The sequence below is a fragment of the Nanorana parkeri genome, unplaced genomic scaffold (genome assembly GCF_000935625.1).
Source record: "Nanorana parkeri isolate BGI_ZX_2015 unplaced genomic scaffold, ASM93562v1 scaffold973, whole genome shotgun sequence".
NCBI classification, from domain to species: Eukaryota; Metazoa; Chordata; class Amphibia; order Anura; family Dicroglossidae; genus Nanorana; species Nanorana parkeri.
This window is the reverse complement of record NW_017307241.1, coordinates 133,126-146,535: the sequence shown is the minus strand read 5'-3', so window position 1 is coordinate 146,535 and position 13,410 is coordinate 133,126. Positions and strand designations below refer to the sequence as shown.

At 43.6% G+C, this 13,410-nt stretch overlaps 1 protein-coding gene across 1 annotated transcript in view; it reads left to right on the top strand.

The window, feature by feature from the left end:
* Positions 1 to 12,884, top strand: part of PLEKHO2 (pleckstrin homology domain containing O2) — a 35,779-nt gene extending 22,895 nt beyond the window's left edge. Inside the window, exons 3-6 of the mRNA XM_018566758.1 lie at positions 4,677 to 4,793; positions 7,064 to 7,168; positions 10,755 to 10,856; positions 11,478 to 12,884. Coding sequence (XP_018422260.1) covers positions 4,677 to 4,793; positions 7,064 to 7,168; positions 10,755 to 10,856; positions 11,478 to 12,722 — 1,569 coding nt within the window. The 3' untranslated portion in view covers positions 12,723 to 12,884. The remainder of the gene's footprint in view (positions 1 to 4,676; positions 4,794 to 7,063; positions 7,169 to 10,754; positions 10,857 to 11,477) is intronic.
* The last annotated feature ends 526 nt before the right edge of the window (positions 12,885 to 13,410 follow it).

Genomic DNA, 13,410 nt, shown 5'->3' with positions numbered 1-13,410 from the left:
AAATTGTTATAAAGAATGTTGAGATAAGAAACTGTGGAAAAAGTTGAGAAGTTGTCCATGGTGATCATTCAGATGTCATCTTCAATCTCTGGAGAACAAAGCAAAGATCTGATTGGTAGCTTTTTTCTTCTCAAAAAACAATATAGAACAATGGACTAAGGAGCGCAACTACCTGGGTGCGTGTTAATAGGCCTGGTGTAGCTAGCAGTGAGAACTCATATAGATAATGTACAAATGGTTACTGGGAGCGCTGCTACCCTAGGAATGCTGGTATCTAGTGCATAGAGGACACTTGACTCACAGTTAGAAGGTCTCCTGGCATCTGAGTGGCAATTTCTTGGAAAGGAACTTGGCTCGATGGATGGTTCGCTCCAGTGGTGAATATTGGCAAGTCTGAACAAAGTGTGAAGTAGTTGAGCAGCCCATGTACTCGGCTGGCCAGGCCGGGCCGCGGCGGCTGGGAGAGAGAGAGTGTGAGGGAGAGAGAGAGAAGGGAGCCGCAAACAGCGCTGAGGCACCGTATGTTCAGTGATACAGTCGGGCTGCTGCCTCAAGGTTTTCGGAAGTCTCGCAATAAAACGAAAGTCGTGGAGGGCTCTACAGGGGATGGAATTTCTCAGTGGATAGACGGCTACGCGTTTCGAGGGGTTCCCTCTTTTTCAAGCATCAGGGTAATAGAGACCGCGGGAAGCTGGTTTTAAAAGAAGGCCGGCTTCCCGTGGTCTCTATTACCCTGAGGCTTGAAAAAGACGGTTTTAAAAGAAGAAGACCGGCTTCCCGTGGTCTCTATTACCCGGAGGCTTGAAAAAGAGGGAACCCCTCGAAACGCGTAGCCGTCTATCCACTGAGAACTTTTATCCCTTGTATAGCCCTCCCAGCACCTCAGTGCTGTTGGCGGCTCCCCTCTCTCTCTCCCTCACACTCTCTCTCCCAGCCGCCGCGGCCCGGCCTGGCCAGCCGAGTACATGGGCTGCTCAACTACTTTACACTTTCTTCAGACCTTCCAATATCCACCACTAGAGCGAACCATCCATCGAGCCAAGTTCCTTTCCAAGAAATTGCCACTCAGATGCCAGGAGACCTTCTAACTGTGAGTCCATTGTCTTCTATGCACTAGATACCAGCATTCCTAGGGCAGCAGTGCTCCCAGTAACCATTTCTACATGATCTATATGAGTTTTCACTGCTAGCTACACCAGGCCTATTAACACGCACCCAGGTAGTTGCGCTTCTCAGTCCATTGTTGTATATTGTTTTATGTGATCTACAGGGCTCCTCTCCCTGTATTGAGGAGCATTGCACACCATTCCCCTGTATCCCCTGTATCCACATTCCTGTATTGTGTCCTTCCAACAGGAGTGCGCTTTCTCTATTGTTGTAGCTTTTTTTCTTCTCAACACCTTATATAACTTGTCCCCCCAAGAGCGTGGCAAAAGGATCTAATAACAGTTGAAAATCTAACATGTTAATTTTTATTATTATTTTCTGTTAGTTATATATTGAATAAGACCATGAAATGTGCTTGTCCACTGAGCATATGAACAGTCATCCACTGAAATGAGGGAATATTCTAGTCATTTATTTACTAGATTACTGTGATGCACAAAATCACCAAGCACCAAGCAGTGGGTTCAATTTTATTTATGACACTGATGGTTGACTTTTAGGATTTTTGTAGTTGTTTAAAAAAAGTACATAAGATAAAGTACAGGTCAGTATCTTGTGACATCAAACAGGCATTGGCGTCTGCTTTATACCAGAATATTTATTTATCTCCTAAACCTCCAGGAAACGTGTGGAAAACTCAGCAATGTCTGGAAACTCATGGGTCTCCGGGTGGGTACACGGCCTAGGCTGTCACCATCAGTCTCCTCTTCATTGAGGAATTTCAGGCACCTGCTGCAGCTGCCAAAAGGGCTTTTTTTTCTTGTAAAAGGAAACTTGGCAGTGCCGGGCTGGAAATAAATCTGCTTTCTATACAGAATGGATCTGCTGGATTCATTTGGCTGACACCTGTCTTTCCTGTAACAACATGGCAGTTCTTCAGCAGGGACAGAGCCACGCTCAATCCAGCACAAGTATATACTGAGCTGCATAATGGAGAGGCAGATTGTTTTAATCAGAACTAATGGAAAGACACTGAAATCTACATAAACACAGTTATCCACATAAGTAGAAAAAACAATACTAGGATCCCTTGTACCTAAAACCTATTACCAGAGGTGCTCCAGCACTGTATGTTATATTGTGTTATATTGGGTTAGTTCCCTTACGTGCGGTCCCACCCCTTGGGTTCCATCATTGTCCCTTGAGTTGGGTTATTAAAAAAAAGCATGTGGGTGAGGCTTGACGAAGGAGAGAGGGGAGTAGATCGTGGTAGAGAAGAGTCATAAATCATGTTGCCTCATGAGTCCTAACAACCTTCTAGGAGGGAATACCCTATAGAAAGGAAGAAATGCAAGCCATGGAGATAGTTCACCCGCACCTTGGAAGCTAATTAAGCACTGGCCTAATTGCAGAGAGTGATGTCTGATAATGTAAAATATGGAATGTATTGGCACTTTGTTGAAAAAGAAAAGGAAAACGTACAGTTCGTAAATCTTCTGCGGAATTGTCATCATTGGGGTAAAGCTTGAGTTCCACTTATTTGAACCCAACTGTGCTGGGATGTGGAAGAGAGAGAGAAACTGGTGTTTAGCACTGCTGTGGGGACTATGTAGTGAGGGCTGGGAAGCTGGTGCCTGATCTGTCCTTGCGAGCAGGGATGCACCAGTATCAGTATCGGTGCCGATAATGAGCATTTTCACAAGCACGAGTACTCGTTAGATGCCCCAATGCTAAAAACCAATATCGGCGCTTTACATTTTCCAGCGTTTGCTGGAGAACTCACAGTGCCTGTTTACAGCTCTTCACATCAGATCTGCACCCCAGAACAGCACAGAATATGCAGCAACATATTATTCTGCATTTCTGTATCATGTATTGATGAGATTTGCAGTCCTCTATAGCCAGTGCCATTCTGCATTGCTGTATAATGTATTGCTGGGATTTGTAGTAGGGATGCACCGATACCAGTATCGGTATCGGTGCCAATGCCGAGTATTTTGGCGAGTACTCGTATTTGCCCAAAAGCTCCGATGCCTAGCCCGATACTTCCTATATCAGGAAGCCGGGCAACGCGTCATTGCACACTGCCCGGCATCCTGATTGGCTGGGAAGCTGGCTCCATGCACCCTCGTCACTTGTGACGAGAGAGCATGGAGCCAGCTTCCTGACCAATCAGGAAACCGGGCGCCATGTAATGACGCGTCGCCTGGCTTCCTGATTGGCCAGGAAGCCGACTTCATGCTCCCTTGTTACCTCATGACGAGGGAGCATGGAGCCAGCTTCCGGGCCGGGCGCTGCATCATTACACAGCGAGACGAGAAGCATAGTGACGAGAAGCATGGGGACGGCTTCCCTGCTAATTGGAAAGCCGGGTGGCGAGTCTTTACACGCCACCTGACTTCCTGAATGGGACTTCCGGTACTAGGTATTCGGTATTGGCAAGTACCGGAACAAATAATATCGGCACTCGATACCAAAATACCGGTATCGGTGCATCCCTAATTTGTTGCCTTCTATAACTGATGGTATGCTAATAATACTATCAGCTATAGAGGACTACAAATCCCAGCAATACATTATACAGCAAAATTACCTTAACCACAAAGGTGCAGCCTCCCTTTAGGGCCACACTTTTGTCAGCCAGCCCCGTTGCAGCTGCTAAATTACATCTAGATGTAGGAAAGTTATAATCTCCCAGACTCTTAATCATTTTTGCCTGCTTATGGGAAAAAGATATACTTTCAAAAGCTGACACTTATGAAGACTACAATTATCTTTGACTATTTCACTGCATCATTCTGTCATCTCCTTATCTTCCTCAGCCGAATCTCCTGGGTTCCAATATAGCACTTAATGAAAGCTGAAAAAGCCTGCAGATAAAAAATATATACTCCTATGTGGAAACTGTCATCTTGACTGCAACTGCTTAATTGGTACTCAGGGAAGATAATGTTATAAAATATGACTTTCCCTTCCATTGCCAAAGACAAAAAAGAAACTTCTGTCACTTGAAACCTATTACTGTGAGGCATAAATCCCATATAAATCCAGTAAAAGATTACATAGGAAAGGCTAGAAAAGGTGATTATAAGAAGACTGAAGAGAGATGGTGGCGAAACAGGTAGATGTGATCCACCGAGCATGGTGGTCAAGTTCAAGGGGCACGTTGGGGGAGTTGTTCATGGGGTCCTGGTGGTGTACCACCCAGCTCACTGGTTGCCAAGAGCTGAGCGGCACACCAGCCACAGCGTCCCAGGTTGCTAAAAGCTGTGAGGGGAGATGTGTATGGACCTTACACATCTCCCTCCCCAACTCTTAGCAACCCGGAACGCTCTGGAGCCCCCACATGACCAAAAGAAATGCTGCCAGAGGCAACAGCCTCAGACTGCCTCATTATAAGGACCTGCGTCCATACATCTACCTGAAGGGGCATAATATTATTAGCCCAATTAGAATTGAAAGTAGCTGACCAGCTTTCTTTTAAATGTATTAAAGTAACTGATCATTTCCCCACCTACCATATACCGTACATGTCATTTAATGTTGTGTTGATCTTTCTGTGTCCACAGGACGACCAAAAGTGTTTGGAGACACTGGAGCTTGCCAACTATGAGAGATGTCAGGACCAAAAAGCCTTTCTAAAGCGTAAAAGGCATTTCACATTGATCCCATCCCCAGGCACAAAGGTAATGAATATGCAGCAAGTGAACTTTAAGACAAAAGTAAACGCTGTGATGAGATTATACCTGTGAGCCCGCGTCCTGACATTTCAATATGTTTGTTTACACTTAGTGAGTTTACTAAGCTTTATGGACGTTATATATATATATATATATATATATATATATATATATACATACAGTATATATAAAGTCATTAAAGAGGCCCTGTCACCAGACCATTCTTTCAAACAAAAATCCTTCCATAAGATATATAGTATGTACATTTAAACTTCCATTGCTGTGCGGTAATGAGCACATGTCTATGTGCGTTAAAGTGTGTTACATTAAAGGAGCCCATTTATTAAAAATGGTCTGCCAATGCGCTACAACGAAAAACGTATATGGCCCTTTTTAAAAAAAAAGCATTTGGCTGTACTGGGCAATGCACTGGAGCACCATTGGCAAAGAATGGCACCGCAACGCACTGCACATGCACAGAGCAGGTGCGTTCCTATGTGTTAACGTGTGCGTTTGATAAAATAAAAAGAGAAAACGGGATGGACAGCCTTGTAAGATAGTGTGGAAGAAATAAACCAATCCGTTTAACCACTGGAAGACAGTCTAAAGAATATTTTTCTCCACTGACCTGAGTTATTATTGATAACTGGGACTACGTTAGAAGATTTTTTCCTCACTTCCTGTTCTGCTTTCACTCATTTCCTCTCCTGCTTGCAATGATTTACAGACAGGAAGTGAGGAAACTCTCCAACATCAAGACAGACAGACATAAAACACTTTAATACAGGAGAGGAAGGCTAGATTTTATTCTGGCTATGTCCCTACTGCTGATTTTCCCTCACTTCTCCCCTTTCACTTCTCCCTTTTCCCCTTTCACTTCTCCCCTGTGCCAGTGACAACTGTCTAAGAGGGGATTTCCCTCCTTTGCTACTTGCTCCTTGCATCCTTTGATGCTTTTTTGATTGACAGCTTCTTTGAAGGTGGCAGTTTGTAGGGTCTGTATGCCATGACACAGGTGTGTAAGTTTCCTTGAGGTCCGTTTTTTTTCTTCCTTCCCATTGGTTAGTACAGTACTCCCTCAGGTGCTGATTGGCCTATTATTTAAATAGCTTGTGTGTGTGATATATTGAGAAGTTGCTCGTAGCTTGGTAAAGAGTCGGTCATGGTTTGAAACCTCGCTATGAAGGACAAGAGCCACTGGGGTGAATTCATCAAAACTGGAGTAGACAAAATCTGGAGCAGATTTGTACAGCAACCAATCAGCTTTTCTGTCTCATTTTCAAATCTTACCTGAGCAAACTGAAGAGAGATGATGATTGGTTGCCATGGGCAACTACTCCAGATTCTGTCTGCTCCAGTTTTGATAACTTGCCCCCTTTGCATTTTTTACTTTTGAGTTTAAGAAATAAATTGAAAGGCCAGGGTGTGGGTGTAAAATATTTTTGCATGTAAGAGAATACTTTTGGAGAGATTCCCACTTGCTGGTTGCAAGACAAGAAATGAGGTGCTGCCCAAAGGGACACAGCAAATTAAAAAAGAAAAAAAGAAAACAGGAAATGTTACTTTTCTGTTATATACTATACTATTTAACTCAATCCAAAACTTTATTTAAAAAAATGGCGACAGATTTACTTTTAAGTATATGTACTGTAAAGCCAAAACCTTGTCATCTGTGTGTTCCATTGGGGAGATTTCCCTTCACTTCCTGTCAGCTAGCCATGAAAGAAATTCTCTTCAAAGTGAGGGAAATCCCTGGTGGTCAGCAGAACTAGTGTCTCCATTGGAAGATTTTCCCCTCTATTCCTGTTCTGGTGACAACCCAAAATTTGTGATTTTCCTTCACTTCTGGTGATAACGATCACTAGGACAAATAGAGAGGGGGAATCTCCCTAAAAGGGACGTCTATATAGATATACGTCTATGTATTGTTCCTTGGTATAGAAATAATACGAAAATCTTTGGAAAAACAAGATGCTCCAGGAACATTGCCAGGAAATGTTTCTTTTAGAATCTCAGTAGCTGCTTGTATACATAAAGTTCCAGTAAGCATATTGAAGGAAACAGATTAATACTGTTATTTTAAAGTGTGATGTCATGTAAACTCTACAAACAAGGCCCCCTGCCAGCGGAGGATGAGGAAAGTCGGATTTTTTGGAAAGTGTGTCAGTATGTTAATGTTGGTGATCAGCTTCTTCCTGCCATCCGCATCCAGTTATTGCTTGTTTCATTGTCTTCTGTTCAATGTACACACTCATATTAATGTTATTATGTCCCAGGTGCAAGATGTCAAATTTCAGGCTAAAAATGCAGAGGAACGAGACGCATGGATCCAAGCCTTGAATGATGGCATCAACCGGGGCAAAAACAAGGTCCTAGATGAGGTATGGGTTATTCACACTCGTCTGTCGGGTGGGAGCAATAGGGGGATTTATCAAAACTTTTTTTCCCCCAATGCTGCTGTGCGCACTTACCTTATTTGATGCCTCTTGCTGCGACCATCTTCTTCCTTCCACCCATTTCCGACAGTCCCTCCAGTGCTGGTGCCGGTCTCTGATCCACCGCAGACTCCTTGTGTCCGACGGAGTTTGTCCGATGTACGCACTCCTGGCTACGTCCATTTACTGTCATGTTTGTCTGTTTTCTACCCTCCGCTCTACTGCGCATGCGCCCACACACTTCTTCACAGCCGTTCGGGAGCTAGCGGCACTGGAACAGGTAAGTAATTAGTGGATTCTTCAGCCGGGAGCGAGCGGCGCTGGAACGGGTAAGTAATTAGCTATTTGCCCAAATCATGGGGTATATATCTACTACTAGCAGTAGATATATGCCAAATAAAAGAGAGACTTTAATTGTACTTTCACTGAACAAACTGAAGAGAGAAGCTGATTGGTTACTATGGGTAAATATGGGTAAATCAAAAAGAGGATTTGGCTATGTTCCCACACAAAACTCAGATCCAAACCCGTAATAGAATAGGACATCTGGGGAAATTTAAAAAAAAAGAAATCGGATGTTCTAGGGCAGGGGTATCCAAACTTCGGCCCTCCAGCTGTGGTGAAACTACAAATCTTATCATGCATCTGCTTCTGGGAGTCATGCCAGTCGCTGCTACAGTCTTGCAATGCCTTATGTGACTTGTAGTTTCACAACAGCTGGAGGGGCAACGTTTAGGGAATACTTTGGTAAATGTGAAGCAACTGTTAACATAAAGAGATGTTTGTCAGATACAGTTCTGCCAGAAATTTGAATACATAATTCTGAAAGAAGAAGCTGTTTCTTCAGATGATATAGTTCCTCCTAAAGCTTTATTTGTGTGGGATTAGAGTACATTTGTTCTTTTCTTGAGTTGTAGGTGTGATATATTTTAGCTAGCGATGTCTTAAAGGAGAACTATGAGGTGAGTGATTTCCACTCACCTCATAGTTCTAGCCGATCTGTGACAATGAGACTGTCACAGGTCGGCTCAGTAGATCGGGAGGTGAGCGAACACATACCGGGTTCGCTCACCTTCCGATCCTGTCACGGCTCTCTGCCGTGACAGGGGGAGGGGCTGGATTCCCCTCTCCCCGCTCCGATCTGCCAGCGCTGACTGGCGGAACGGACGGGGGAGGGGGCGGGTACAGCTGGCTCTGCCTCTAGATAGGCAGAGCCAGCTGTCACTCACGCAGCTGGGCGGATCCCGTCATCTACGTCGGGATCCGCTCCGGCTGCCGCGTCTCAGTATACCGCGAGCTGTAGCTCGCGGTATACTGAGCTTAGGGTAACGGGAGGACGCTAGTTTGTGTCCTCCCGTTACCCTAAGGAGAACTATGGGGAAAAACACTGACCCCATAGTTCTCCTTTAAGTATTATTCATTATTAACAAGTAGTGCAGAAAAGAACATGGTGTAAAGCAGGGGTGGGCAACTCCGGCCCTACAGCTGTACTTACCCTCCAAATCCCATCATGCCTCTGCCCAGGGAGTCATACCTGTAACTGTCAGTCTGCAATATCTCATGGGACTTGTAGTTCCACAACAGCTGGAGGGCCAGAGTTTTCCACCCCAGTGTACAAACAACTTGTTGCTAACACGGAAGTAAACCGTAAAAGTGAAATTCAAACTTGTGCCCTGGAGCATTTTCACTTAGAAAAGTAAGTGCAGTGCATTATGGTACACTATCCAACAAAGGAATCCCCGACAGTAATGCGATATCCACGCTCCCCTTCATGATTGGCGCTTCCATCTTCACCTTCCAGGTTTGGAGTTTTCAGCCATCTTGATTGGTTGGGCCAAGATGACATAAGTTCTGCACATGTCCCAACACAGAAACCAAGACAAGTATACATAAACAGAAAAATGTGCTGACAGGTAGGTAGAAGCATCAATGACAGAAGACACTAGGGATGAGTTTTGCTTCGGACCCGATCCCATTCAGAGCTCCCCTGAACAAGGAAGTGCCATGGGTACTTCCACCCAATCTCCTGCAGCACGGGCATTCTCCGCCCTGCATTTGCATGTAAACAAAGGGGCCGGATGCTTGTGCTGACATCATTTACCCAATATGGCCATATAGCCACGTTAGGTAAATGTAATTTACCAAATGTAGGCATGTAGCCATTTAAGGTCAATGATGTCACTGCATCCGGCCCATTTGCTTATGTCAAGCTGGGGGCAGGGAATTCCCCACCAGCAGCTGATTGGGTGGCACAGGAGAAGCTCACTTCCATTGTTCGGGAGGGGCTCCTTCCATGTTTGGAGGAGCTCTGGTTCGGACTGGGCTCGGTCCAAACCTGAGCTCATCCCTAGAGGAGACATGCACAGTCTCCTCTGTCATTAGGATGGCTGCCTGTCAGACTGTCAGAAGACCTGCAGGTGCTCTGACTGGAAAAACAAACAAATTCTATTCTGCAATATTCAGACTCAAATCCCCCATCATCGTCACAGTCGCGTCATTACACGGCCCCCTGCTTCCTGATTGGCCGGCTGGGTACCGGAGGAAGGCCGCGTTCTGGCTGGAGAGGCCCCGGGGGTGACAGGTTGGACATACCAATGTAAGAGGGGACAGACTTTCTTGTTAATCGGGATGCCGGGTGGCGAGTCTTTACACGCTGCCCGGCTTCCCGGCTAATCAGGGATCCAGGTGGGGAGTCATTACACGCCATCTGGCTTCCTGAATGGGACTTCCGTTACTCGGTAATTGGTATCGGTGAGTACCGAAAAAAAAATTATCGATACTCGGTACCAAATTTTTATTTCTGTATGTGTTCCTGTTGCAGATTTTTCCTCACTTCCTTACTGGTTCTAATCCTTCCCCACTCTATCTGAAACTAGGAAAAAAGTATTTGGCTTGACATACACTTTAATCAGCTACTTGCTCTATTAGCCATTTAAAATATGAATATATGTCCACATGCAAATGTTCTACACTGAATATAAAGGTTAAAAGAGATGGGAATACTCTTCAGTGCGTGACTATGCTGCTCCAAAGAAAAATGTATGATGATTAACCATCAGGTCCTCCTGCAGCTCCTCTAGGGCTTGTTCACAACAGTCAGTTGTGTTAAATGCATTTCCACTGGTGTGCATTAGGAGGAGTAGTGGCGATGCACCGATTGTGGAGCATCGGAGTCTTTACTTTTTTTTTTGTTAGAACTTTACTGAAAGTCACAAGTGACATTGTATTCAGTCCTATCTGCCACAATACAGTGTGGTATGGTGGACTGCGTCGCACCACGCTGTGCTGAAAAATGTACTGCATGCCACGCATGCATCACAGCGGGGTGAATTGAGCTGAATGTAAACAAGACAATTTATCAACTTATTTTTGCATTAGAACTGTGCAGGGAAATGCTGCCCACACAGCTCCATAGTTCCAGGTATAAACAAGCCCTTAGACTATATATTGCAACATAGTTTTTTTTTTAGCCTGTAAAGATGGCAGTCAACATTAGGATGACCTAATTAGGACATGTATATTTGTTGGACAGGTGAAGATAGACACTTCGTGCTCTTTGGAACATGTGACCCGGGACAGAGTTAAAGTTGGGGCAACAAAGAGAAGACCCCCCACCAGGATTCATCTCAAAGAGGTATGTGACAGAAATCAACTTTAGAAAGAAAGATGTCTGAATTCGTGTTGCTGCAGTGGTAGTCACTCGGCCATACTGTCAGATGTAAACCATTATCCTCAAGTGACCAGTTACAAGCCATAAGACCAGACCCAGGGAAGCATGTTGAACTCACTGCAGAATGACTAATGATGCCATTGATTGTTGCCTTTATACTGCAGAGATTTTATGATGTCTATATGAAACATTAAATCCTGGAGCTAATACATTATTTAGTGGTATTGGTAGCAGTGGGGTAGGGGGACACACATATTATTATTCAAAAAAATGGAAATGACTGAGGAAGCAATGGTTATGACTACTGTTCCTAGACTACTGGTATCCGGATTTAACAGAGACATGTCCCTTATTGACATGTAACTGAAAAGCAAAAGGCAGCTATTAAGATTGTGAAAGAATGATGTTAGCATGCAAATAATGCCTGATGGGGACCGTCCCCAGTGTCCCCAGTACCAACTGTTGGATATGCTTATTATCACTTTCTAGTGAACTAACCTGAGGACATGTAATTTCAGACATGTATGCAGTTGACATTTTGTTGTCATAACTTTTATCATTGATTTTTTTAACTGTTTTATTCAGGTGGCAGAGGCAGCTACTGATGACTCTCTAAGGTTGGGTCTGGAGGCGCTGGACACTGGAATATTAACAGTAGTTCCCCCAATGCCCAAGCCTAAGGATACAGAGCCAGAACCTCAGAAGGAACCTGTAAAGATCCCTATGCCACCCAGAAAGCAAAACCCTACCCAAGCTTTGGAGACCACAGTTTCTGACACAACAGACAGTGAAGTTCAAGCACCTCTAGCACCACTTCCCCCTGCAAAAAGTCTTAAAGGAAATGTATATGCTCGTGAGAAGCTACTGTCTGAAAATGAACAGACAAGCATGGAAGAAAATTCAACACTCAAGGTCCTTCCAAACGAGAGCACAGAAAATCTGAATGAAGTGGCGAGTTCTCCTCCCAAACCTCCTCCTAAAATTCTTTCTGACAAGATGAAGATAAAGTGGGTTGGTTCATCATCAGACTCGGAGGAGAAAGAGGACATCATATCAGAGGAGAGAGGAAGCAAAGAGAACTTGGTTGATTTTGAGTCTGATGAGCTGGAAACCCCATCAATTTCATATCAAGCAGAATCATTAGAAGACTTACAAACAAAGGAGTTAAGAAGTAGCTTGAATAGCTCTCAAGAAGAAAGTTGGAGGTTGTCCCAGCATCTGAATGATGTGGACACAGACGAAGGAGCTCTTCAGGAGACGCCTGCAGAAAGTATATGTAAAAGTAATGAGCATGAAGAAAAACATGAGATAGAGAAGAATGATACACTAACAAGTGATGTTCAAGAACAGCATACTAAACAACCTACTGATGAGAAGAAGGTCCGATACGTAAAGCATCAAAAGAAAACTGGCCATGTGACAACACAAACACATCACATTAAAAGCAAATTGAAAGCATCTTCCATGGGAGACCTCTTATCCCCAATAAATGAAACAGGTAAGGACAGCACTATGGTACATCTAACTAAAGACCATTTCAATCAAGTGGAGATGAATCTAGCCTGTGGAAAGGAGAGAACAAAGACTCTGCTAAACCAAATTTTGATGGGCAAGCTCGGAAAGACTGCTGAAGGAAATGGGGTGGAGTGTAATCCAGAAATAATTCTGAATGATCTGATGGCTCAACTTCAAGAAGCTTCTGAAGTTCTTCAGGAGATGAAGGAAAAGGAGCCAAGAAATGTTTCTAATACATCAGATGTAGTGACTGAACAGCAGAAAGAAAAGCAAAGAGAATTGATGGCACTGCAGAGGAGAAGTGTTCCATTTTAGTAAATAGTTAGAAACTGGAAGAACTTGAAGACATAATGCAATACAAGCTGCTTTAGCACTTTACTCTTTGGAATCCTTCTGTCACAGCTTGAGGACCAAACTATCTAAAGTTCCTGTAAATCCAGTACATTTTTGCAGTAAAGAAATCTGTCTATTATCTTTTTAACTGTATATTTTGAAATCCTCTGAAGACTCTGTGCTGCTTGAGAAAACAGTTCATAGAGCAATGATGATGTTCAAATTGCAGTAACCCATAACAAAACAGATTTCAGTTTACTTGAGCTAGATCGGTGAAATCTGAATTCTGATGTGTTCTTGTGTTACTGCATTTGAGTCTTATTCAAGAAGCTTGTTTTAGTGTCTAAAAATTCCATGTCTGTGTAAAAGAACAATCACAAAAAACAAAAGCAAAATTATTATTCATAGCCCAAACTGTTTTTTTCAGTGTTGGATAGAGATAGAGATTTATTTGCAGTCTGTGTACCATTGGGAACATTTCCCTTTTGATATTTCTTCTAAAACAAAAAGAAAATTAAAAAAAAAATACCCTCTTGGACAATTGTCACCAAAATAGGATTGCCCATGCAAAGATTTTCCCTCACTGCCAGTTTAGGCGACAACCATAACATTTTTGTTTTCCCATCCCGGTGACAATAGTTACCTAAACAAATAGAGCAATTAAACAGCA